The following is a 26,806-nucleotide window of genomic DNA, read 5'->3' as shown; positions in this document are numbered from 1 at the left end:
CGATTGCGTTTTGATTAATCACCACAACATATACATAAATAAACATGCACAAGTAACACATAAAAGGCACACACACATAAGTACAATAACCAGAACGCGTAATTCGAGTTGCGAGTGCGGTTGCGGTAAGCGATAAAGCGAGAAAACATGCGATAAACATCGATAAACCTCGATTTGTAATAGATACTCCACATAATACAACTAACGTAAAAACATAAAAAGACTATCTACAAGTCAAAGAAGTCAAAACAGGAATTGAGCAAGGAGTGACAGATCGCAATTAGCAATCTTGTCTTCCTTTGACTTCAATCTTGACTTTGACTTTCGAGACACGGGGTGTTACAACATTGCCAAATAGTTCTTAAGCTTAAAAGTTACGTGTTTTTTTGATTTTGTACTATGTTCGATTGCCCTTAAAAAAATTAGAACCTACACCCATCTTTGAAGTGAGGTATAAAAATGAAAATCTTATAAATTCATATTCGATTACTTGACTCGGTCGAATTAAACTTGAATATTTGTAAACTAAATTCTAAGGTTGATAATCAAATTCGAATCGAGTCAAATTCAAATCCATTTGAATTCGAATATTTCAAATCCGAATCGAATACCAAACACTCCTAGTTGCAATGGTGTCCCTCCCAAGTGATGGGGTTGTTTCATTGCAGAAAAGTGGTGTACATTTAGGAGTTGATAATGAGTGTGTGTGTTTGTCGTTAGAAAAACTAAATAAATAAATGTTGATCAGTTATTTTAATTGTTTTTTTCGAAAATAATAACATGAGAAGAAAGAGACATTTTGTTAATAGAAATAATATCATTAGATACTCCATAAATTGCAAATGAATCGAAGATATAAATTCTTATTATGCATTTTTTTATGATTGAGCAATATCAAAGATTCAAAGCACACAGACAATTTATTTTTGTTTAAGACTAGCTATGGTACTCATATGCCCCAATTAAGGCCCATTAAATCCCTTGACTTTCTTATTTTCACCTTCTTTAATAGCAAGAGGGTTCAAACCCATTTAAACATCGCCAAGATTCTTTGGAATAGGCTTGGTTTCGGGCTTGATAAGCAGAACCCGAGTGAATCCAGAAACCACCCGCTTCGCCCATGAAAACCTACAATGCGATTTCCATTTATCGAGAAATTGAAGGGTGTTCCTTCTTCAACCCCAAATGGCCCAAATGTTCTTTTGTTGCTCTTTATAGTGAGTGATCGGATCACAGGACTACCTCCATAAACCACAGGGCAATAGTGCCCGCTAACACTTACTAACGTCTCCTCAGGAAAGTGCAGCTTAATCTGAAATTAATCCATAATAAACTTCCATAAATCAGTTTCCAAGTTTAGATAAAGAACATGCATGGAGACACTGGCGAAGCTTGAATTTTTCGGTTGGGGGGGGGGGGGGGAACGTATATACCCACAAATTTCTATACGAAAACTACATATATAACACTACTGAGCGAAAAATTCGGAGGGGGGGGGGCGCCCCTCCCCGCCCCTCTTATCCTTCGCCCCTGCATGGAGATTTAATGAAAATGCATGTATGTACCTGAGCAGATTTGGTTCCACCAATGCCACCATGTTTTTCAGCCAGAAAGGGTTTACCATTGTGATCATATGTTACACGGATCGAGTCGATGCAGCTTCCGTATACAAGAGTTATTTCTCTTACTCCAGTGTGTACTCCATCATCCCATTCATCTCCTCCATTTCCTCCCAATTGCTTGCTCTTATCCTTTTGTATTTAAATAATATCAGTTACATAAATCCTAGAAAAACTTGTAGATTAAAAGTTGATTAAAAGTTAAACTGTGTGAGGGAATTTCATACCATGAGGAGTACAAGAATTTGCTTGACAAATAATAAGCCTGCAACGAAAATGAAAGATTAATTATCTTGGTTTTTGATAGATTATCTTGCAAACAATTACGATCTGTATAAATAGCAAAACAAAGTAGTACTGGGCTAAGCATCTGATTCTGATCTTAATTCCAATTCCAGTTTCGATTTTCTTTCTATATTCAATAACATTTTTTTAATGCAAATTTGGATCACTGACAGACCACTGGAGTATCATCATGTCACCAGTGGAGCCACCCGATCATATCCATCTCTAGAAGGAAACCCGATAAATATGGGAAAAACCCCCCATGTGGGAATCGAACCCAGGACCTATTGATCCCAAAGGCTTATCACATCCCCAAGATGCCACCAGACTACAAAGGCATGAGCTTATATTCAATAACATAAGTTTTTGTTTTGTAATTGCATACATAAAATATGCACCGATTCTGATTCCTCTCTAAGACCTTATTGTAAAAATTTCCATATTCATTAACATAGGCTTTTGTTTTGTAATTGCATACATAAAATGTGCAGAGATTCTGATTCCTCTCTAAGACCTTTTTGTATAGAAAATAAACATGCACATTAGAATAGTTAGAGGGTATTTGTGATTACGTTTTGAAGTGATTATTTGATTATTGCGTTTATAAAACATAAATAATCTAAAAAAGTGTTTGGATGAAAAAGTGATTATCTGCCTTCAAAACGCAGTTTTGGAGAAGCATGTGCCTACATGCTTTTTCAAAACGCAGTTTTGAAAACGTAAAATCTATTTTGAAAACGAATAATCTATTTTGAAAACGCAACACCGAACACCCCCTTAGTGCCTTAGTGGGCTGAATAAATATAATACCACTATGGCCAAGCTTTCCAAAAATCTTGCGTCCCTTTTTGAGGAGACAAAATAAAGAAGTTCAAATAAAGCCAACCGCTGACGGTCTAACGCCTGTTTTCTGTGAGTTATTTATTATTTTATTATTAGTTAACAGTGTCGAAACCATGATTTTTTTTTTCTGGTTGGTTTCTATATAGGTTTTCACTAAAAATTCTATAAATTCTATATACGTTCTCACTAAAAATTCAAAATCGTGCTAGTTTCTGGGAACCGGTAACAGTTGCTAGATCGACCCCTGTTGGTTTGTGTGTCATATACAATTATAAAATTACATTTTGTTAGTTCAATAATAATAAGTAACTTAGAATAATCAAATTTCATATGGTTGTATGCATTAAAAATACATGTTTGATAATAAGTAATTTTAACAATTTGATGAGTTTTTAACTATTTTTTTCTACCAATTGAAAATATTTTTTTAATGGAAAATGTTACATTTTTCTACCCATACTCTTAAACTACACCAATATATACTAAATTACACCTCATGTCAGGATTGAACCCTGATCTTTTCTTAAGAGGCAAAAGCCTCTACCACCCAGCTTTGGCTGGAATGGCATTCAAAATAATTATGTATTTTTTTTGAACGACCAACAAACTCAATCTCGAGCACTCTTAGGGCACCCACTGGACAAACGAAGTACTCCGAGAGTAACCCGAGTCCACCACCAATTCCGGGGAAAACCCGGTAACCCACCTGCCCGTAGGCACGACAATGAAATTACCGGTAAAACCCGTTTGGCTCAAGGATCCAACCCAGGTTTCCCTGGGTCTCCTATCATTGCCCACCAGTGCCTCACTCTGTACAAAGTGGGAGTCGAACCTGCATCTCACAAGAGAAATACAAGCCCTCCACCACTTGATCTAGAGATCATTAGCAAAATAATTATGTATTATGATCCATTAATAATATAAATCGATATAACATATAGCTTGCAAAGATTAGAGATGCTCTATACAGATGCGATTGTATTCAGTATACACATGCATAAACATAGATGAGAAGAGATAAGAATGACTTTCGCTACTAGAAAACCAAACTTTCACCAACAGATTTCTACTGATGAAAAAAAAAAATGTCATTATATATATCTACGGATATATTTGAATATAAAGGTTAACTAGGTTTAAAGAAATTCGTCGCAACTCCACCACTGGATCTAGAGATCATTAGCAAAATAATTATGTATTATGATCCATTAATAATATAAATCGATATAACATATAGCTTGCAAAGATTAGAGATGCTCTTGAGGGTATGTATCTGCATAACATATACAGATGCGATTGTATTCAGTATACACATGCATAAACATAGATGAGAAGAGATAAGAATGACTTTCACTACTAGAAAACCAAACTTTCACCAACAGATTTCTACTGATGAAAAAAAAATGTCATTACATATATCTACGGATATATTTGAATATAAAGGTTAACTAGGTTTAAAGAAGTTCGCCGCGTTGCGGCAAATTTCTTTTGTTATTTAGTCTGTGTTTACGTGTGTTTTGAAATTACTACGAGCGTGTTGCGAACAGAACTGCTGACAAGAATAAAAAGCAAATGTAGAAAAAAACACTAAAAGATAACCTAAAGAAAATCAACCAAAAAAGTTGTATGGTAACGATGTTGTTCGTATGAAACCGGTGGTCAGAGATGAGCAAATTGTTCTGGGTACCGGTACCAAATTTGCCGAACCGAAAGATCTTAAGTGCCAATTCGGTACCGACTTTTAGCGTTCCTGGTACCGGTTCACTACCGTTTTTTACCTTCATATACCGGTACCGTAACCGGTATTTTCGGTATCAGTACCGATTCTGTATCGGTTGGCACCGAGCTCATCCCTACCTCTGAAACTAAAAAAGAAAAAATTAAACGTCGAAGAAAATCAACAAAAAAAGTTGTACGATACCATTGTTCGAATGGTAACCGTGATCAGGGATGAGCAAATGGTACCAGGTAGCCGCACTGAATTTCCAGAACCAAAAGATTTCCAATATCAATTCGGCCCCAACTTTTGGCGTTTTCTGTATTAGTGCCGGTTTTTACCTTCATGTACTGATACCGAACAGGACCGTACCGGTATTTTCGATACCAGTACTGATTCGATACCGGTTGACACCAAGCTTATCTCAACCCCTGATATTAAAAAAAGGATTAAAGTTAAAAACTAAAGAAAATAACTATTATTATAATATTAAAATAATAAAAGTATTAAAAAATCTATATATTATTATAATATTAAAATTATTATTTATTTCAATTCCTTTATTAATATATAGTAATATATAGTAATAGTAATAATAATATATAGTAATGGATATATTTTTGAATATATTTGTATGTGTAATAAATTATATATTATAGAAATTTGAATCTATCTACTATAATAAAAGAAACCAAGTTTTGGACACGTGTCATTAATTGAAGGTATTCTTAAATCTATATTTATCTTATATTAATTAAATAAATAAATAATAAATTAATAGTAAATCTTATCTTACTTTAATAAAAATATTATCCTCAAATCTAAATTGTTAATTTAATATATTTTTAAAACAAATACCTCTCTTTCCTACTTATCTTATATTAAATATATAAATAATAAATTAATATTAAATGTTATCCTAATTTATTAAAAATATTTTTTTATTATTTGGTATACAAAATTATATTTATTCAACTCGTGTAAAATGCGGAGTTTTTAAAAATATAATTTTTTTATTATTTACTATAAATATAATTTTTTTTATTATTTACCATACAAAGTTACATTTATATAACCCGTGTAATACACGAAGTTTTTAAAAATATAACTTTTTTTATCATTTGCTATGTAAAATTAGATTTATTCAACATGTGTAATACACAGGGTTTTTTAAGGATATAATTTTTTTATTATTTGGTAGATTTTTCAACCCGACTATACATGGGTTTTTTAAAGAAATGACGTTTTTAGTATTTAATATACAAAATTACATTTATTTAATCTGTGTATAGACATGGTTTTTAAAGATATCACTCTTTTTTAGATCTATTAAACACGTGTAATATATGGGGTTTTTAAGGATGTAATTTTTTATTGTTCGGTAGATTTATTCAACCCGACTATACACGGGTTTTTTAAAGATACGACGTTTTTAGTATTTAATATACAAAACTACATTTATTTAATATGTGTAATACACATGGTTTTCAAAAATATAACTTTTTTATTATTTGATATATAAAATTACATTTATTTAACCCGTACAATATACGGGGTTCATAAAGATATAACTTTTAATTATTTAACATATAAAATTACATATATTCAACCCGTGTAATACACGGGATTCTAACCTAGTATATATATATATATATATATATATATATATAGGTGAACTATAGGGAGAAATCCTTTGTGAGTTAAAAAAAAACTTTGAAAACCTAATGAATGGACATCATACTTTCACGTGTTATACTTTTTCGCTGCAACATTTTTTTGACACCTGCAACATTATCTGACACTAACACAATTTTTGTAACAGTGGAGAGAGGAGAGAGGACAGAGAATATGTTACAATTTTTCAGTTATTCATATTTTTTGTAGCTCACCTGTAACATTTTTATTGTTTTTTGACAAGAATTTTTTAGATTATGCATAAGAAACATGTTACATTTTTAGAACTTATAATTCACGAAGTTTTTATTTTGTAATATGCGTAAGAAACATGTTACATTTTTTCTACAATAGGATTTTTATGTAACACTGTAGTTGGCACACTTTTTTGTGTTAGATAGATAAGGGAGAAAAGTATAAAGTTGTTACACTTTTTGTTAGACTCTAATATTCTCTGAAAAATAACTTTTTTTACACTTTTTAATATCAACCAATGATCACATGAGATTAATGGTGGAGATGAAGTTTTCTGAGTTAACTCAAATGGATTTTTGATTTATCCTTCCCTATATATATGGAATTTATTTAAATACAACCAATTTTCTAGAATTTCGTCCCTCGTTGTGGGTAAAAAGACAACTCATCATTTTTGTATAAAAAACTGACGTAATACATCAATAAAATACCTTCTATTTTTTAAAGAGTTTGTCGGTAATATCCGTCACTAAGTATTTGTTAATATAACTGTTACAAGCGCCTGGTTTTCTGACGTTACTTCACCGACATGTTAGCAACATATTTGAACGTCTAATTCATAGTTGTCAAAAGTGCATGGCACACTAAAGGCGTAAATAGTGAGCCTTGAGTCTCAATGCAAGACGCTTAAAAAAGCGAGGGCTATATAGGCGAGACCTATAGTAAAAGATACAATTTTAGGGGTTTTAGACATGTTTTAGGCTTCTTTAAGGCTAGTTTCAATTGATTTTAGGTTTGGTATAATTGTTTCAGGCCTGTTCACGTGATTTTTGGCCAAAATTTTATCAGAACTTGGCCTGAAAAATGGTTGAGAGGCTGAAAGTGAGGTTTTTGAAGCGAAGCGAAAAGGCTGCATTAGGTCTAAAAACTGAGCCTAGCCGCGCACCTAGATTAGCCTTGACAAGAGAGTTCTATACATCCTTTGTTTTGTAGTGTATTATTATCATAATTAATTGAGTAAATTTCACTTTTTGTCCTTTATGTATTACCTGAATTTTGAAACGTGTTCTTTAAAAGTTTTAGTTTCAGTTTATGTTCAAAAAACACATGTTTTATATCACTTTATGTCCTTTACAACAAACTGAGTTAAATTACTCAGTTAGGTTTATTTAATGCAAGGGTATTATTGGTATTTCACCTTAGTTATTTTGTTTTTAAAAATAAATCAAAACAATTAAAGGTGAGACCCACTTTACAAAGTTTCAAGGCTTCATCTTTCCTACACCCCCATGTTTTCCGGTCATCTTCTCCGGCTCCGGTCATCTTCTCCGGCGGACTCTTCATTTTTGGCAACAATATATTATACCATGCTCAGTATCCCAAAGATTTTTAGCTTTTTTTAATGAGCCAAGACTGAACTGGAATCCACCACTCTGTCATCCGCCCTGAACCACCGCACCGGCGTTCTGTGGCGTTCTGTATGGCTGTCTTACAAATTACCACAGGGCTTTAAATGAGCAATATGGTTGATAGTTATAGGCTTTATAGCACATATGACCTAAATAATAATAATAAATTGGCTTGCCTAAGCTTTTTGTCCCTTAAAATTTCTCTTACTAGCTGCTAAAGAACTGTTTCAAGACATTGCTCCGGTTACCATATGTTTCGTGTTGTAACAAACTTAAAAACTAAAAATCATAATTTCATTGCAGGATTATATGAATGATGGTGGCTTTTACGTTATCTCATAACTTTTCAGTTCAACTAAGATCCTCATTGGTGCCTCAGAAAATCCAATATCTGCTACATAACGCAGATGCAGTGGTTCCGATGCGGTGGTGCAGGGTGGATGACAGAGTGGTGGATTCCAGTTCCAGTTCGACTGAGAAGGGGTCTTGGCTCATTAAAAAAAAGCTAAAAATCTTTGAGATACTGAGCAGGGTATAATATATTGTTGCCGGAAATGAAGAGCCCGTCGGAGAAGATGACCGAAGCCGAAGAAATAACCAGAAAACATGGGGTGTGGGAAAGATGAAGCCTTAAAACTTTGTAAGGTGGGTCCAATTGTTTTGATTTATTTTTAAAAACAAAATAATAAGGTGAAATACCAATAATACCCTAGCATTAAATAAACCTAACTGAATTATTTAACTCAGTTTGGTGTAAAGGACATAAAGTGATATAAAACATGTGTTTTTTGGACATAAACTGAAACTAAAACTTTTAAAGGGCACGTTTCAAAATTCAGGTAATACATAAAGGACAAAAAGTGAAATTTACTCTAATTCATATATGATAAAAAAAAACAAACTAAATGAACAGTGAATTTAGGGTATATTAGAATATGGGCTATGGAGCGGGGTTGTGGCGTGGGTTGGTTACAAACACCCAAGTCACCATCCCGGGTGGGCTTGGGTTTCGGCGTGGCCCCTTGGGCAGCGGTTTCAGCCTGGGGGCGGGGGTTGTGGCGTGGGTTGGGTATAAACGCCCAAGTCACCACCCCGGGTGGGCTTGGGTTTCGGCGTGGCCCCTTGGGCGGGGGTTTCAGCCCGGGCGTTGGACGGGGCTATCAAGATCACATAGCAGGATCTCATTGCCCAAGCCGTTTAGGCTAGCCGTTGGCCAACGGCTATGTGTTTAAAAAAAATCTATTCACTATAAATACTCACACTTCTATTCATTTTTTTTACCACAACTACTCTACCTCTTCAATAATCATCTCTATCTTATTTTTAAAAAAAAATTCTCATCCAACCACAATACGAAAAATGAATCCTCATAATCATGGTTTTGACCCGAACAATCCGTGGGCATTCCAAGAAACACCTAACCCAACATCCAATCGTCCAATTGCTCCCTTTTTAATACACTTCACGATGTCGGATATGGCTGGTTACGCATCGTTTATCTCGAATCGTTTGAAGATTAATTAAAAGTATAAAGGAGTGGGGTCTTTTTCATAAGTCTAGTCCTATGTGTGTGCGCGCACATAGATACGCACCCATTTTAGCATATACTTTTGTGAGGGATTAAATGAGAGCTCCATTTAAAAATAACAAATTAAAAAAAATATAAACACAACTCTCTACTGATCATTTCGTTTAATTATAACTTTAGGCTACTTTTTAGGAATGCATATGAGTCATTTTGCTAGAATGAAAAGGTATAGAGATTTGTTTGCGATTTTGTTATGTTATGCTTTAAAACGGGTAAGAACTGTAGGAAATAGGTTCACCTTTTGTAAAATATAATTACAAAATATATCATAACGAGACTTTTGTTATTCATAGGAAATATCATTGTACAATACCGGTTGCAATAACTAAATAAAAGAATATAAATATAATTATATATACCAATCTTGATTCAAGCCGCATCTCTGGTGGGTGCTTCACGCGCACTTGATAATATCCTAGACTCGAGTATTCATCATCTTGAGTCTTGAAAAATACTCCTTGACTGCAACAAAGAGCACACTAAAACGTTGACGATTTTGGTTGAGGCACGTGTTCAACATGCTTCCCTTAAAACAGATTTCGCGTCTCTACTAAAGATGACGCGTCTGTCTCCCAGGTACAACAGTCGAAGCTGTCTGTACTGCCGGAGATGACTCACCGGCCCAAGGTTACATCCGGTAATTGTAGTATTTGAACTCATGTGGTGGAAACAATTAGAGAATACTCATCTCTCTAGTTGGTGTTCAAGTGTTCATACTACTTCTAGTATTCTTCATGTTTCAAGCAATATCCTATTCTTGTTGTAACAAAAAAAAAAACACATAGCCTACTATTTGAACAAGACTAGTGAAAGGATTCACTTAATTATTCATTTAATTAGTCACTTAATTAGAGACTTAAAAACTCTAATAAAACTAATTAAATACTCAAGAGTTACTCTTTTATTTACCACATGAATATTTTAATTAATATTTATAATTTCATTAAATTATAAATATATTTAATATCCATTCACCAAATTTCCAACAATCCCCCACATGAATAGAGATCATTCAAAACACTTAAAATTTTCAATGTAACCTCGACAGTTGAGTTTTGCATACGATAGGTAGGTGTTACCCTTTGAACCTTCGCTCATGAAATGCACTTAGCCCACTAGCTCTGAGTAGATCTCGATGTCTTTGAACTCGTCTGCCGTTTGTGTAGACGACAATACACTTCACACAAGACTCTCCCTAGCCGGGTCATCTCCTCATAGTCGTGTCCAATAATGGTCGTGGAACACTTTCCTGGTTCTGCGAGAGCTCTAGGAATTGTGCCCTCAATTCCATTCGAAGCGACCCCAATTCTTTCTAACATAGGTGATTCTCCTTAGATCATTAAAAGCATTGTGGTTATCATGATCTATCCAAATCATTTACCACATATTATGCTTAGCCTCACACTTGTCACTTTTAGGAATGGACTAGGAAGTTTATTAATCTTTATAATAAACTACCTTATTAAATGCGTAGGGTTATTCCCCCACAGTGACTTTGCTTATTCATACAATAAGGTTTTCCTATTGAACTCAATTCTTGGGATCACCAGTCTACTGAGTTAGGTTTCCATCATATGAACTTCATTTTTCAAGGGCTTCAGTCCCATTCCACAACTTGATCTCTAATAAACCCTCAGGTTGTTGGATCCATAACATTAGCAAATAACTTTGCGTATTTGAGATCAGTTGTCATGATGTGTTCTTAACTCGTAAGTTAATTTTGCCAATTGTCAACTTCTAAGACTATAACCTCAGTGGCCATCTGAATCTGGTTATAACATATGTCTTTGTAAGATACGTGTATCATTTAAGGCAAACACATCTCCAATATACACTACGACCTTTGTGTCCTTGATGCGTGTCAGTGTGTATATGTTTTTAATATATAATTAAACCCTTTTTACACTTTTAGCCAAGTTTTAAATTTATAAAACACGATATTCACTAACACTAAACACACATATGGGCAAGTGCACCCATCGTGGACGTAGTATAGTGTTGGTAAGATACCGAGGTCGTCCAAGGACACAAGAGCTTTTAATACCGGTTTATCCTCAACGTCTAATCAAATCAAAAAGTGAGAAAAATGTTTTAAACTAAGAAAAATAAAAACTAACTAAATGCTGAAAAATAAAATAAAATAAAAAAACAGATAGACAAGATGAATCACTTGGATCCGACACGTGTATTAGTATAACCTTTGATTATTTTTGCACTTTTGCACTTGTTTAAGAGATTATCTTAGTTATTGTAGTAGGCCCCTCTTTTGAAGGCGACGTTACCCTCAACCCAGTAGTTTGAGTCAGCAAGGATACAATCCTAAAGGGTCGGATTATTGAAAGATAATGAATTAAGTTATTAATGCAAATTATGGTAGGCCCCGCTTTTGGCGGTGACGTTACCCTCGGCTAAGTAGTCTGAGTCAGCAGGGATACAGTCCTAAATAGCCGGGTTATAGTATTAATAGTAGTTAACTTATGAGGGGGTCAAAGAGTTTGGATCCCCGCCATCCAATACCTATGGGCATTGAAGGAGATCCTACTAAATTTGACCCAGGTCCCAAGCAGGACCTCTAAACGCTGAACAAGGGCAAGACCCTTACCAAACCGTTCCCTTAACCCCCGACCAGGTAGCCAACATACCTCCATATAGACCGTGGAGATATGAATGGTGAAAATCTTTTATTTTATATAGACAGTAAAATAATGCCAAGACACCACGGACAAACGATAAGGAAAGATCACCTTCAACATAAGTAACTAGTTATTAAAGTCATTAATACAAAACCAAATAAAAAGTGCAAAAGATTAAAAATAAAAAGTATTATACTAAACACTTGTCTTCACCAAGTGATGTAAGAGACTTAGGCAAACATGGCCTTGATTGTCAAGAACTCTTACGATCAATCTTGGATCCCGAGACGACTCACACACTCTACGATGGACAATGGATGATGGTGGTGGATGATGGTGTTATGGTGATGGTGGGTGGTGGATGAGGTGTGAGAGAGGTGGTGTGCCAAGGGATGAAATGGAATGCAGCCAAGCACCCCTATTTATAGGCTGAACAGAAGGCTGGGCACGGCCCCGTGTCCGCTGGACACGCCCCCGTGCCCGTCTGACATTCTCTCTCTTCATTAATTGTAATTCGCAATTACAATTAATGCGCCTGCTGTACTTTCACCACGCCCCCGTGCTCACTGGACACGACCCCGTGGTGGGCAACAGAAGCTTCTATCACTTTTGTCTTTTCTGCCAGGGCTGGCCATCCTGGACACGCCCCCGTGCTCACTGAGCACGGCCCCGTGTTGAGCTGGACACGCCCCGTGTCCGCTGGACACAGCCCCGTGTTCAGCTGGGCACAGCCCCATGCTCAGCTGGGCACAACCCCATGCTCAGCTTTCTTCTTGTTTTTGCTTTGGGAAATGCTGTCGAGGAGTCGGGCATGCCACGTTTCTTCCTTTTCTTTGTATTTATGTTGGATTTGGCTGCATTTTTGCTTCTTTTGTTCATTTAAGCTCTTTTAACCCTGAAAATACAAAAGGAAGACAAAAGTACACTTTTTCCAACATTAGTACTTAAAAAGGGTTAGTTTTATGGCTCATTTGATGTAATTTATATGTTGCATTTTACTCACATCAAATACCCCCACACTTGAATCTTTGCTTGTCCTCAAGCAAAACTCTTTAATATGTGGCTTACACTCTCAAATGGAATGGGTAGAAGAGAAGGTTTTGGGCTTGTCTTGAGTGTCGGGAATCCAAGATCTTTATTGGGTTTTATTTTTATACTATTTACAATCCTATTCGTTGTGATTTATTTAGAACGTTTCATAAGAGAAATTACTTATTTGGGCATAACATGCCTTTTTTAAAATTTCATTTATATACAAGTTCACATACCTCACGGGGGATCACTCAACACTCGGCCGAAGGTGTATTTTTAGTGAATCACTCGAGAGCGGCATGGAACTTATTCCTACCATAAGCTTGCCAAGCAATCAATCCTCCTCCTTTTTAACTTTATACCTTTGTAAATATCAAGAGGACTTTTTGGGTGAAGGGTTAGGCTTGGGCTAAAGGTGGGTGGTTGGGTTAGTGGTTAGTAAAAGGGCGAAAAGCGTAAAAAGCGTCGGTTTTCGTAAAACACTTTGTTTTTTTTTTCTTCTTTTTTTTTCACTTTTTTTTTTAATTCTTATGAAGCATTTTTCAAACAAGGTTTCTTTTGATGAGCTTGTTTGTTTATTGCTAACTTCATCTCTTTTTTTTTTTTTTGTGTCACAAGAAAACCGAGCTTTGTTACTAAAATAAAGGGTTTAAAATAAAAAAGGTTTGGTGGGTAAAGGGTGTTTGTTTTGGGGAAAGAAACGAAAAGGTTTAGGCTCAAAGGGGTTAACTAGGGGGATTTTTGGGTAGGTGGTAAAAAAAAAAAAAAAAAAAAAAATATTAATGGTGTAGAAATAAAAAGGGGTTAGTCCTAATGCCTCCATCATTTACTTACTCGGGTTTAAGTTGGTAAGGACCGGGAATGTATCGTCGTGGCAAGTTCTAGAGTCGTAAGAACCAAGCGGCTATTCACACAAGAAACGAAAAATGAGCATTTAGTTTAAAGATGTATATTTGTATGCTCAATAAAGGCTCAAAACTCACTTTTGTGGGAATGGGTTTTTATGTGATCAAGTATATATAATCAAATTTTAACTAAGATTGTCATGCCGTTTCATAATCTTCTTATGTTGGTTCTTTTTATCACGACGCTATCGGTTGTAAATTTATAAAAATATAACCTTTTTAGAACTTGTTATTCCCAAATTAAACCAAGACAAGTAAAAAAAATGAAAAGTTTTTGAAAAAATTTGGGGTGTTTAGCGGTTTCAATATAGTTTTGTGTAAGGCTTGTTATTAGGACTTGAAAAATTCAAGGTTTTAGCATCCCCCACACTTAAATTACACATTGTCCTCAATGTGTCCCAAAAATAAGTTTTTCGGTTGATTAAAATGTGTAAAAGTGGGTTAAAAACAAGATTTTATGGTACTGGGTAGCTGAACACGGGGTGGTGTTGGCTGAACACGGCCCTGTGTCCAGACTGCCAGTACCAAAAGTAAACAGAAGGCTGGGCACGGGGGCGTGTTCAGTGAGCACGGCCCCGTGTCCAGGTACCTGAACTGGGCATTTCTGCAGATTTTTGGGCACGGGGGCGTGTTGGGTGAGCACGGCCCCGTGCTGAACTTGCAGTAATGAAGAAAAATTGTCGAGAGGCTCTGTTTTTGCGCATGGAGTGTTGGTTCAAGCTTCCCTTAGTATCCTTCACCATCCCGAGTGTGTTTTATTCCTGCAAATCAAAACTAAACTAGAAAGCACAAAAGTTAAACTAATCTAAAACTAAGGATAGTTCCGCGGAATGCCTCCGTGGTGCGCCACGTTTATAAGGGTCCTTGGCTAGACCCTCCTTATCGGGTGGTTCAGGCTCATCTTCAATTAGGGGGTCATTATTGCCAAAAGGATATTTCATTGAGCGCTCAAGATCTATGCTCCTTTTGAATGCCCCTAATTGAAGAGGTAAATTATTAAACTTCCGGTTTTTCAAAGCTTCATGAGTTTTTACAAAAGGTTTTCCCAAGACTAGAGGAGCGTCATCGAGGATGACAAAGTCGGTTGGAATAACCATTTGATTTGTTTGAACCAAGAAATCCTCAACTACACCGATTGATTTTATTACTTTCCGATCGGATAGAAAAATGGGTATTTGAAGTGGAGAAAAATCACTAATACTTAATTTTTCGAAAATGTAGTTAGGCATTATGTTAACACAAAGATCTTTATCAATGGTGATATTACTAATAAAGGAATTTTGAAAGAAACATGGAACCGGTGTGATGTTAATTTCAAAAGGATCTTCTTTTATTAGCGAGGTTTGATCATTAGTTAACTTAACACTTACCATTTCTTTGATTTTAGCATTAGTGTTTAGCTCTTTTAAAAACTTAGCATGAGTTGGTACTAAACAATGATTTTCGAAAGAAGGTGACAAGAGATTAATTTCTTTAAAATTAGACTCTTCTTGTAATTTAACGTTATCGACTTCGCCCCTTTCGTTGTTTAACTCATGTGTCGGTTTTTCACTTATTTGTTCTTCCATTTTTAACTCCTCAATTATCGTTTCTTCCTTTTTTAATTCTTCTCTTGCGCGGGACTCCTCTTCCCTTGCGTGAGATTCTTTTATGCATCTTTCGATAAATTTGAGTCTTTCTATTATCCTATCGGCTATGTCGGTGATAGAGTAAGGATCGGGATCCTCAAAGCTTGAATCCGGTTGTTCGATCCTTGGTTCCTCATAGTACCCATATGAAGTAGATGGCTCACACCATTGTTCTTCATGATAAGTATATGATGGATAAGGGTCGAAACTTTGTTCTTCATAGTACTCATATGAGGTGGGTTGTTCACGCCATGGTTCCTCATAATAAGAGTATGAAGGTGGTGGCTCATATGTTGAATCTTCAAAGTATGAGTATGAAGGCTCATACCTTGGTTCATCAAAATATGAGTATGAGGGAGGAGGTTCATACCTTTGGTCTTCATAGGATGTGTATGAAGTTGATGGCTCGTACCTGGGCTCCTCATAGTAGTTGTATGAATTGGATGGTTGATATGAAGTATTATATTGAACCGAGCGTGTGTTACGACAACTAGTACAATAATTACCCCTATAATCATCCTCATCATAGGTGTAGTTGTAACCTCTTGAGTATTGATCCATAAGAATCACTCAACAGACCACAACTGAGTCTCGGGACCAGAAAACAAAAAATAAAGACGGAAACAGAAGCTGGACACGGCCCCGTGTTGAGTGAACACGGCCCCGTGTTCAGGGACTGTATCTGGGCGTTTTAATTAGATTTACTGGTCACGTTGAACACGGGGGCGTGTTCAGCGCGCACGGCCCCGTGTTCAGACTCTGTATCTGGGTATCTACTCTAAAAATATGCAGCACGGGGGCGTGTTCAGCGAGCACGACCCCGTGTTCAGGCTACTGTAAATGCAAAACTAAACTAAAATGCAGAAAAATGCGCGCGTTTTAAAAAGGTTTTGAAAAACTGATTAGGCCGTTGATTTTAAGCTTTCTTAAAATCCTTGTGTCCCCGGCAGCGGCGCCAAAAACTTGATGCGTGTCAGTGTGTATATGTTTTTAATATATAATTAAACCCTTTTTACACTTTTAGCCAAGTTTTAAATTTATAAAACACGATATTCACTAACACTAAACACACATATGGGCAAGTGCACCCATCGTGGACGTAGTATAGTGTTGGTAAGATACCGAGGTCGTCCAAGGACACAAGAGCTTTTAATACCGGTTTATCCTCAACGTCTAATCAAATCAAAAAGTGAGAAAAATGTTTTAAACTAAGAAAAATAAAAACTAACTAAATGCTGAAAAATAAAATAAAATAAAAAAACAGATAGACAAGATGAATCACTTGGATCCGACACGTGTATTAGTATAACCTTTGATTATTTTTGCACTTTTGCACTTGTTTAAGAGATTATCTTAGTTATTGTAGTAGGCCCCTCTTTTGAAGGCGACGTTACCCTCAACCCAGTAGTTTGAGTCAGCAAGGATACAATCCTAAAGGGTCGGATTATTGAAAGATAATGAATTAAGTTATTAATGCAAATTATGGTAGGCCCCGCTTTTGGCGGTGACGTTACCCTCGGCTAAGTAGTCTGAGTCAGCAGGGATACAGTCCTAAATAGCCGGGTTATAGTATTAATAGTAGTTAACTTATGAGGGGGTCAAAGAGTTTGGATCCCCGCCATCCAATACCTATGGGCATTGAAGGAGATCCTACTAAATTTGACCCAGGTCCCAAGCAGGACCTCTAAACGCTGAACAAGGGCAAGACCCTTACCAAACCGTTCCCTTAACCCCCGACCAGGTAGCCAACATACCTCCATATAGACCGTGGAGATATGAATGGTGAAAATCTTTTATTTTATATAGACAGTAAAATAATGCCAAGACACCACGGACAAACGATAAGGAAAGATCACCTTCAACATAAGTAACTAGTTATTAAAGTCATTAATACAAAACCAAATAAAAAGTGCAAAAGATTAAAAATAAAAAGTATTATACTAAACACTTGTCTTCACCAAGTGATGTAAGAGACTTAGGCAAACATGGCCTTGATTGTCAAGAACTCTTACGATCAATCTTGGATCCCGAGACGACTCACACACTCTACGATGGACAATGGATGATGGTGGTGGATGATGGTGTTATGGTGATGGTGGGTGGTGGATGAGGTGTGAGAGAGGTGGTGTGCCAAGGGATGAAATGGAATGCAGCCAAGCACCCCTATTTATAGGCTGAACAGAAGGCTGGGCACGGCCCCGTGTCCGCTGGACACGCCCCCGTGCCCGTCTGACATTCTCTCTCTTCATTAATTGTAATTCGCAATTACAATTAATGCGCCTGCTGTACTTTCACCACGCCCCCGTGCTCACTGGACACGACCCCGTGGTGGGCAACAGAAGCTTCTATCACTTTTGTCTTTTCTGCCAGGGCTGACCATCCTGGACACGCCCCCGTGCTCGCTGAGCACGGCCCCGTGTTGAGCTGGACACGCCCCGTGTCCGCTGGACACAGCCCCGTGTTCAGCTGGGCACAGCCCCATGCTCAGCTGGGCACAACCCCATGCTCAGCTTTCTTCTTGTTTTTGCTTTGGGAAATGCTGTCGAGGAGTCGGGCATGCCACGTTTCTTCCTTTTCTTTGTATTTATGTTGGATTTGGCTGCATTTTTGCTTCTTTTGTTCATTTAAGCTCTTTTAACCCTGAAAATACAAAAGGAAGACAAAAGTACACTTTTTCCAACATTAGTACTTAAAAAGGGTTAGTTTTATGGCTCATTTGATGTAATTTATATGTTGCATTTTACTCACATCAGTCCTCCACTTAGTCGTCTATTTGCAATGTTAGATTGGATTACAAAATCCTTATTGCTAAAAACAAATGCAAGACACCCCCCACATTTAAGTGTTATTGGATAACATTTAGATGTGTTAATGAGAACCATTTCTACATACCCTTATAGGGTTGTTTCTTAAATGGTTCCTCCCCCACATTTCTTGCCATTTGATCAACATTTCCGTAACACCACTTATTGCGACATTTATACACATATGATTGAACAACACCAACCTTATTGTATCAGTGAATTCAACTCATATTGCATTAGCTTACACAAGCTTCCGAGCTGACCAAAGCAACACATGCCATTGTCATAAGTTTATCACCAACTTAGAATAATTCTAATTTAGCATCTAGAATTAGCTTAGACAATGAGTTCTCCTCATTAGCTTTTCGAATAAACTCTTAAAAGTTACATGTCATTTCCTTATAATGAATGAAAATTCTCTCTCAACTTTTTCCATACACAAATTCTTTTTGTGTTCATACACATTTGAATGTTTAGAGTTAATTAGTCTCCGTCAAGACCCATAATTAACCAAGTACTAGTCTAGCATGCTTTAGACTACAATACTTTAGCATGTGAACAGAGGATGCATTATTCTAATTCTTCACAGCCCTAAGGATATCATAATATCACTTTGCAACATTCATCCCTTGTTAAGACAAAATAATGAGACTTATTCATAATCCTAAAACATCAATATTTAGGAAGGTCTCACAAATTATTATATATAGCACATAGCTAAATTTCATCATTCATTTAAGGAACATAACTTGATTACCTTTGATCTCCAACAATCTACCATTGACTCATAAGTACTTAAACATAAGTCTTAATCCAAGTCACTTGGTGAACACATTCATCACCAACAAGATGAATGTTCCTTGTCTACACTCACTATTATGTGTGAGATAGAATCAACTAGATCGACACTCAACAACATGGCATTTATAATTTTGCCATAAGTGATTTGCACACATCTATTGTTATTCATTAGGAGATATGTATATTTAGGATGCTCTCCCAAATGAAGGTAAAATCTCCATATAGATCTAATAATAATCAAGTGGTAGACGCATCTACTTATAAATCTCGCAAGATTTATTAAAGGTATACAATAACATATAGTACTTTTACTTTCATATGTTAGAATTCACACTTGTGAATTTTTCAATGACTTCTAGTGAAGTATGCGACATGAATGTCGTTAGTGTATTTCATCTCAATACACTCACTACGTTCTTTCATTACTCATTCATGATGTGGTTATACATTTGATGTTTCGTCTTTGACTTTTAGTCAATGTAACAACTCTCAAGTTGTTTATGTCCAAGTATTTTCATGTACTATCCGTTTAAAACCATATTATTTTAAACAATGTATAACCGACGTTATAATTACTTTCCACAAACATAATTTATACGTCACAACCATTAGTGATTTATTTCTTTGTAAAAAATTGCATGTGTTATCCGAAGATATTGAACACAAAACAATAAAATACATTGGAAACTAAATCATAAGTGCCAATCACTTTTGAAATTTAAACGAAAGCATAGACAATATGTAGACATCAAATAGCAAAGTGCTTTTATCTTCAACACTTTATAATCTGACCGAAATCTTTTCAACAATATCGTCCCATGGCATGTCTTGAGGTACTCCCTCAATAAGAGTCCATGCACTTGTAAGTACAAGTTCCCCATTTCGTGTTTAAACTTTAAACTTGGACAATTATGCTCAAAACAACACCAAGTTGTTACAAATACTACATTTAAGTAGTAAACTTGAACAATTAAATTTGTTCACAACAACACCAAGTTGTTTTTCACCAAATAACATTTTCTAACACGCATGTTAGAAAAAAAACGTTATAACAAGCACATTATAGAATCGAGCGTTTACATAAAACGTTTTCCAAAGATATAGTCTATAAAATAAACCATTTCTCATCATCTTTAATGCTCACATAGGCAATTAAATGTTTACATAAAACGTTTTTGTTCATTATGAACAATCTCTAACCTCGTATTCGTGATACACATTTTCTAACACACATGTTAGAAAATTTAAGTCATTTTATATATACAAAACATGACAAAATTAGAGCATTAAATGTCATCAATAAAACTCATCAAATGTCATCATTAAAACTCTACTCAAGAGTTTCATCATATTAAGAGTTAAGAGTCTCAATAATTATAGACTTAAACTCTAATAAAAGTCATCAAATGTCATCATTAAAACTCTACTCAAGAGTTTCACCATATTAAGAGTTAAGTCTCAATAATTATAGACTTAAACTCTAATAGAAGTCATCAAATGTAATCATTAAAACTCTACTCAAGAGTTTCACCATATTAAGAGTTAAGAGTCTCAACAATTATATATTTAAACTCTAATAAAACTCATCAAATGTCACCATTAAAACTCTACTCAAGAGTTTCACATATGAAGAGTTAAGAGTCTCCATAATTATATATTTAAACTATAATAAAACTCATCAAATGTCACCATTAAAACTCTACTCAAGAGTTTCACATATGAAGAGTTAAGAGTCTCCATAATTATATATTTAAACTCTAATAAAACTCATCAAATGTCACCATTAAAACTCTACACAAGAGTTTCACTATATGAAGAGTTTAATTAGTAATTAAAATTTCACTCAAATTGATTTAGAAATCACAAATTAAAGTTGGTGATGAATCCCACACAACTACACTATCACTTTATAGTGATTTAATTCTTGAAGTCAATCAAACATCAACTTCAATGTATGACCTTTTATTTCTAAATCATACAAAGGATTAAAATCAATGCTACAACAAATTACTTATATAAAATGTTTACATAAAACATTTCAAAGCATTTGTATTTTAACCATTTTTAACAATCATGTTAAAATGAAAGAAATTCTAACGCGCACGTTAGAAATATTAACATTTTCACAAAATGTTAATTCGACTTGCTAAAAACACATATATGGTTTAAATAAATAAGTCATTTCTAATGCACACGTTAGAAACCAAACAATTAAAAAATTGCTTGCAAACTAACGCGTTTCATGAACGTTTCTAACACGCATGTTAGAAGACAAATGATTACAAAAATCATTATAAGACTTATTTGTTCATATCAATCCATGGGTGGATGAAGAGTCTACTTTAAATAGAGACTTAATTAGAGACATAAAACTCTAATCAAGTAACATAAAACTCTTATTTAAAGTAATAAAAAACTCTACTTAGGAGAGTTTAACGTTTACAAAAAAACATATGGTTTACACCAATAATTCCAGTCTAACACACATGTTAGAGAATTTAACGTTTACAAAAAACGTATGGTTGACACCAATAATTCCGGTCTAACACACATGTTAGAGAATTTAACGGTTTACAAAAAACGTATGGTTTACACTAATAAACCCGATCTAACACAAAAGTTAGAAAAAATTAACGATTCCCAAAATCGTTTAAAAACCAAACGGTTGAACCAAAAACATTCGTTTTGTACCACGGTATAGGATTTAAGATTGTATCTCAATCTCAAGAAATCCAAACACAACAAGTTGTACCACATACATATTTCCCAAAAGAAAATATTTACAAGATCATAATCTTTTCAATATATTTTTTTATTATAAATCCTTTTGTGAACCCAAAATCCTTATAAATAAGGTTTTAAGATTGTAGCAACAATCTCATGAAATCTGTTTTAAGTTTGTAGGAAATAGGTTCACCTTTTGTAAAATATAATTACAAAATATATCATAACGAGACTCTCGTTATTCGTAGGAAATATCATTGTACAATACCGGTTGCAATAACTAAATAAAAGAATATAAATATAATTATATATACCAATCTTGATTCAAGCCGCATCTCTGGTGGGTGCTTCACGCGCACTTGATAGCATCCTAGACTCGAGTATTCATCATCTTGAGTCTTGAAAAATACTCCTTGACTGCAACAAAGAGCACACTAAAACGTTGACGATTTTGGTTGAGGCACGTGTTCAACACGCTTCCCTTAAAACAGATTTCGCGCCTCTACTAAAGATGACGCGTCTGTCTCCCAGGGTACAACAGCCGAAGCAGTCTGTATTGCCGGAGATGGCTCACCGGCCCAAGGTTACATCTGGTAATTGTAGTGTTTGAACTCATGTGGTGGAAACAATTAGAGAGTACTCATCTCTCTAGTTGGTGTTCAGGTGTTTATACTACTTCTAGTATTCTTCTAGTATTCTTCATGTTTCAAGCAATATCCTATTCTTGTTGTAACAAAAAAAAACACATAGCCTACTATTTGAACAAGACTAGTGAAAGGATTCACTTAATTATTCATTTAATTAGTCACTTAATTAGAGACTTAAAAACTCTAATAAAACTAATTAAATACTCAAGAGTTACTCTTTTATTTACCACATGAATATTCTAATTAATATTTATAATTTTATTAAATTATAAATATATTTAATATCCATTCACCAAATTTCCAACAAGAACTTGTTGAGTGCAGATCGTATAATAAATCTAATTGCTGAATTTTGTAAAAGTTGCCTATATATTAGTTAACCTTGGCATTTACATAAATTACATTATTATGTAATCGTACATAATATAGATGAGAATCTGACAAGTGACAACTTGTTACAATTACGGAAAGAAAAGAACTTGCACGAGACATGATATAAATCAAATGCCCCAACTATAACCCTTTGAGCCCTTAGCTTTCTGATGTTCTTCATCTTTGGCAGCACGAAGGTTAGATCCTTCAAACATCACCGGGATCCTTCGGAAAAGATTTGGTTTATGGTTTGACAAGTAAAACCCTATTGAATCCAGAAACCACCCACTTCTTCCGTAAAAACCTACAATGTGGCCTCTATTTGTGAAGAAATTAAACGGGGTTCCTTCTTCCACCCCAAATGGCCCAAATGTTCTTCGGTTACTCGTGAGAGTAAGGGATCGAACCACTGGGAAACCACCATGGACCACATGGTAAAAATGCCCGCTAACGCCAATCAAGATTTCCTCTGGAAATTGCAGCTTAATCTGAAATTAGTCCAGGAAATAAAAACCCATAAATCAATATAACAACAAATACACCTAGATTTCGTCGTTAGTATACCTGAGCACTTTTGGTTCCACCCATGCCACCATGTTTTACCGCCGGAAAAGATCTACCATCCTTATCATATGTTACACACATTGAGTCGATGCAACTACCGTATACAAGAGTGATTTGTCTAACTCCACCGTGTACTCCATCATCCCAGTAGCTCCCAACATTTGCTCCCAATTGTATGCCCGTATCCTGTTGCATGTATTTCAAATATCAGTCAGTGATTAAGAGATATCATTATCTAATAAGGATTTTCATACCATGTTGAGTGAGTCCAAGGAGTTGCTAGAAAGATAAAATGCAAAGAAAGATGTAATGATAATCGTGCAAACTAATGGATATTTATAAAGAGCTACCATAGTAATAAAATGTTCTGCAAGCTATTAGAATTTTGATTCCATTTCAAAAAGTCTTTATTTTATATTCTTCAAGCATAAGACATATTTGGATTCCGATTTTGATTCTGGTTTCATCCCGTACATAGTTTTTCATACCATGATTAGTCCAAGAATTTGCACAAAAAAGTGTCTAGCAAAGAAAGATTAAAGATCTATTTGTTTGATAGATAATTTTGTACACAAGTTAAGAGCAAACAAAGTGCTACCATGAGCGAGCATCTGATTCTAATGTCAATCTCATTTCAAATTCTAATTCCTTTCCCATCCATTCCATTGCATACATAATACATGCATGTACAATTACTATTTCTAAGACAACTTTAGTTAGCGGGAAGAATAAATATAATACCTTGCGGTAGGGTTGTAAACGAACCAAATGCACAACGAACAATTTATGAATCTTTCAGCGAGAAGTTTGTTTTTGTTTGTTCGTTTAATAATTAAACAAACATGAACAGAAATTTTGTTCGATAAGTTAAAACAAACGAACATGAAGAGAGATAGTTTTCGTTTGTTTATGTTCGTAAACATTCGGTAATGCGTTCATTTGTATTCGCTCACTTATGTATATTTGTGTTCATTCATTTAAAGGTTGTTTATGTTATATTTTTATTTTATTAGCTTTAGTTTTTTTTTTTTAATTTGAAACCACATTTGTACTATACGCCTACGCCAGTATCCCCCATTGATCATTTTAGTTTTGGTTTGTGTTAAAGTTTGACAAACTTATTAATTTTTAATTTTTGGGTTACTTACGTTAAGTATTTATTTATTTTTGGTGGATTCTTCATAATCTTTTTAATGAAAAATGCAGATTGTAATTTTAAATGAATATATAATGTTCATTTTTTTTATCATGAACATTTGTTAGTATTTGTTTGTGCCTGTCTACATTCGGTAAGTGTTCATAAATATGTTGATTTTTTTAATGAACAAATAGGAACATAAAATGTGGTTCGGTAAGCATTACATATTCATTCCTTAATACTTGTTCTTTTCGTTTCGTTTATTTACGCCCTACCTTGCGGCATATATTTTTCAACAATAGACTCGAACCATAACGCGTTTTGACAAAAACAATTTAAAGTATTTTTATTAATTAGTGTTTTAAATGCAATCACAAAATTATACTTTATACTACCTAATAATAAGAGTAAATTACAAGTTTTGTTCTTTATGTTTACATCAAATTGCAGGCGTGTCCTTTTGGCCAAAAGTTTACAAGCGCTGTCCTTGACCTTCCAAAATCTTGCACGTTTTGTCCTTTAGGCCAAACCTGGTTAGAAATCTCAGTTAATTCTTGTCATGTGCAATGCACATAAGGGTACAATGGTCTTTTTCCCTCTCAACCCTTTCTATTTCCCCATTTAGGGCATGTTTGGCTTAACTTATTTTCAACTTTTGGAAAAGTCCTTTTGGAAACAAAAAGTCAGGAAAACATGACTTTTGCCTTTGGAAAAGGACTTTTGGGCTAAAAAAGGAAAGGCAAACACCCAAAAAAAGGACTTTTGGGCATGTAAAAGGACTTTTTTCTTCAAAATAAGGAACCCCAAACATGCACTTATAACCCTCACCAACCCCTCAATTCATCTCAATCATTGCTAGCAACCTCATTTTTTGGGGGCATCTTCAATCCTTAATTCTAAATCGTGTTCATCAAATGCTTATTTTAAAACTTCAGCTTGAATGATTTCTCTGTTCAGATTGTTTAATTTCTATCAGATCCCTATTATCATATAACCATTGTCCAGTCATAACCCAAAACATTCATGTTTCTGTAACCTTTCAATCTGCATTAGGCCTCTTCCCGTAAGGAAACAGCCTCACATGTTGTTTGCTTCCGTCGATTTAATTGTGATGTCATCGTCCCAATTTCTTTCGATAAAGCAGAGGCCATGACTTAAAACTCAGCTTTAATGTATTTCCTCTCTGTAAAAATTAATTCTTTATTAAAAAAATATAAGTTACAAGAAAGTAATAATCATAATAATTATACCAAACTACACCTGAATCGTGTACAGCTTCTTCCATTTTCATTTCCATCTCATTATTCTCATTAATGCACTGCTAGTTGTTCCTCCAATTTTTCAATAGTAGAATCAACAATATCCATGGGATTTCTTATAACAGTTTATTGATTCCTTTTTTATGTTGAGTTCTTTTTCTTTTCTAGTTTTCTTGTAACCAATGACCGCTCAATTTGCTGAGTTTTTTCCTATAGTGGTGTTGAAGGAAAAACTATTTACCATTTTAGTGTTCTTTGAAAAGTATTTACCAAAATAGTATTTTTATTAGTTATTATTAACTTTCTCAATGTCTCATTTATTTCTTGGGTTAAAAAAATTAAAAGAAAAGCACTTTCCCTCTCCACGGGTTAGTTATATATTGTATTTTTATTTTAGTTTTTTTTTTTTCCATCAATGTTATTTTAATGTACATTTTTTAATCTTTTTATTCAATTAATTATATATTGTATTTTTATTTTAGTTTTTTTTTCCATCAATGTATTGCATTGGTTTTTATCTTAATTATATTTCCTTACCAATTCATTATATTTAATTTTTTTTCATTCAACCAAAGTCAAATAAAGATAACATGAATCATCTCAAATAAATTTCAACAATGAAAATAGAAGCATAACAAAGACGAACATTTTTTTGATACTTTTAGGATCAGTAATGAAATAAGAAGCATATCAAAGTCGAACTTTTTTTTTGATATTTTTAGAATTAGTAATTTTTGATGCAGATAGATTCTGTACCGGAAACGAACCCATCCCTAAATACAACTTCAATTTAGAATTCTTGCATAAAAATTTTGATAGGCAACAAACAAATCGCACACACAGAAATTCTAAATACAGTTTACTTTTCTTCAAACAAAAAAAAAAACTTAGTTATTTTATTTTATTCACTTACAAAACAAACAAAGAAACTAACTATTGAATTTTGCATAAAAAGAAACTATGTGACAC

At 34.6% G+C, this 26,806-nt stretch overlaps 2 protein-coding genes across 2 annotated transcripts; both read right to left on the bottom strand.

Annotated features, from left to right (window-relative positions):
- Positions 1-914: 914 nt before the first annotated feature.
- LOC110875131 (jacalin-related lectin 19) lies at positions 915-7,677 on the bottom strand. Its single transcript, XM_022123342.2, has 4 exons — positions 7,590-7,677; positions 1,847-1,884; positions 1,566-1,751; positions 915-1,312 (listed from the first exon to the last, which is right to left on the bottom strand). Exons 1-4 carry the CDS (start codon positions 7,675-7,677, stop codon positions 1,022-1,024), a joined length of 603 nt encoding a protein of 200 aa, XP_021979034.2. The 3' UTR covers positions 915-1,021.
- Positions 7,678-22,876: 15,199 nt separating this feature from the next.
- LOC110876970 (jacalin-related lectin 19) lies at positions 22,877-23,793 on the bottom strand. The gene is made up of 3 exons (XM_022125127.2): positions 23,695-23,793; positions 23,441-23,626; positions 22,877-23,364 (listed from the first exon to the last, which is right to left on the bottom strand). Exons 1-3 carry the CDS (start codon positions 23,791-23,793, stop codon positions 23,005-23,007), a joined length of 645 nt encoding a protein of 214 aa, XP_021980819.1. The 3' UTR covers positions 22,877-23,004.
- Positions 23,794-26,806: the final 3,013 nt, after the last annotated feature.

The sequence above is a fragment of the Helianthus annuus genome, chromosome 9 (assembly GCF_002127325.2).
Source record: "Helianthus annuus cultivar XRQ/B chromosome 9, HanXRQr2.0-SUNRISE, whole genome shotgun sequence".
In the NCBI taxonomy this organism is placed as follows: Eukaryota; Viridiplantae; Streptophyta; class Magnoliopsida; order Asterales; family Asteraceae; genus Helianthus; species Helianthus annuus.
This window is presented reverse-complemented; position numbering and strand designations above follow the sequence as displayed.

Bases quoted from the DNA above. Each gene is read 5' to 3' on its own strand.
- LOC110875131 (XM_022123342.2), bottom strand. From the start codon at position 7,677: ATGAAGAGTCCGCCGGAGAAGATGACCGGAGCCGGAGAAGATGACCGG. The intron at 1,885-7,589 runs GTAAAGTGGGTC...TTTTCGTTGCAG, and splicing joins AGATGAAGCCTTGAAACTTT to GCTTATTATTTGTCAAGCAA. The intron at 1,752-1,846 runs GTATGAAATTCC...TAAATACAAAAG, and splicing joins AAATTCTTGTACTCCTCATG to GATAAGAGCAAGCAATTGGG.
- LOC110876970 (XM_022125127.2), bottom strand. From the start codon at position 23,793: ATGGTAGCTCTTTATAAATATCCATTAGTTTGCACGATTATCATTACA. The intron at 23,627-23,694 runs GTATGAAAATCC...TACATGCAACAG, and splicing joins CCTTGGACTCACTCAACATG to GATACGGGCATACAATTGGG. The intron at 23,365-23,440 runs GTATACTAACGA...GACTAATTTCAG, and splicing joins GTGGAACCAAAAGTGCTCAG to ATTAAGCTGCAATTTCCAGA.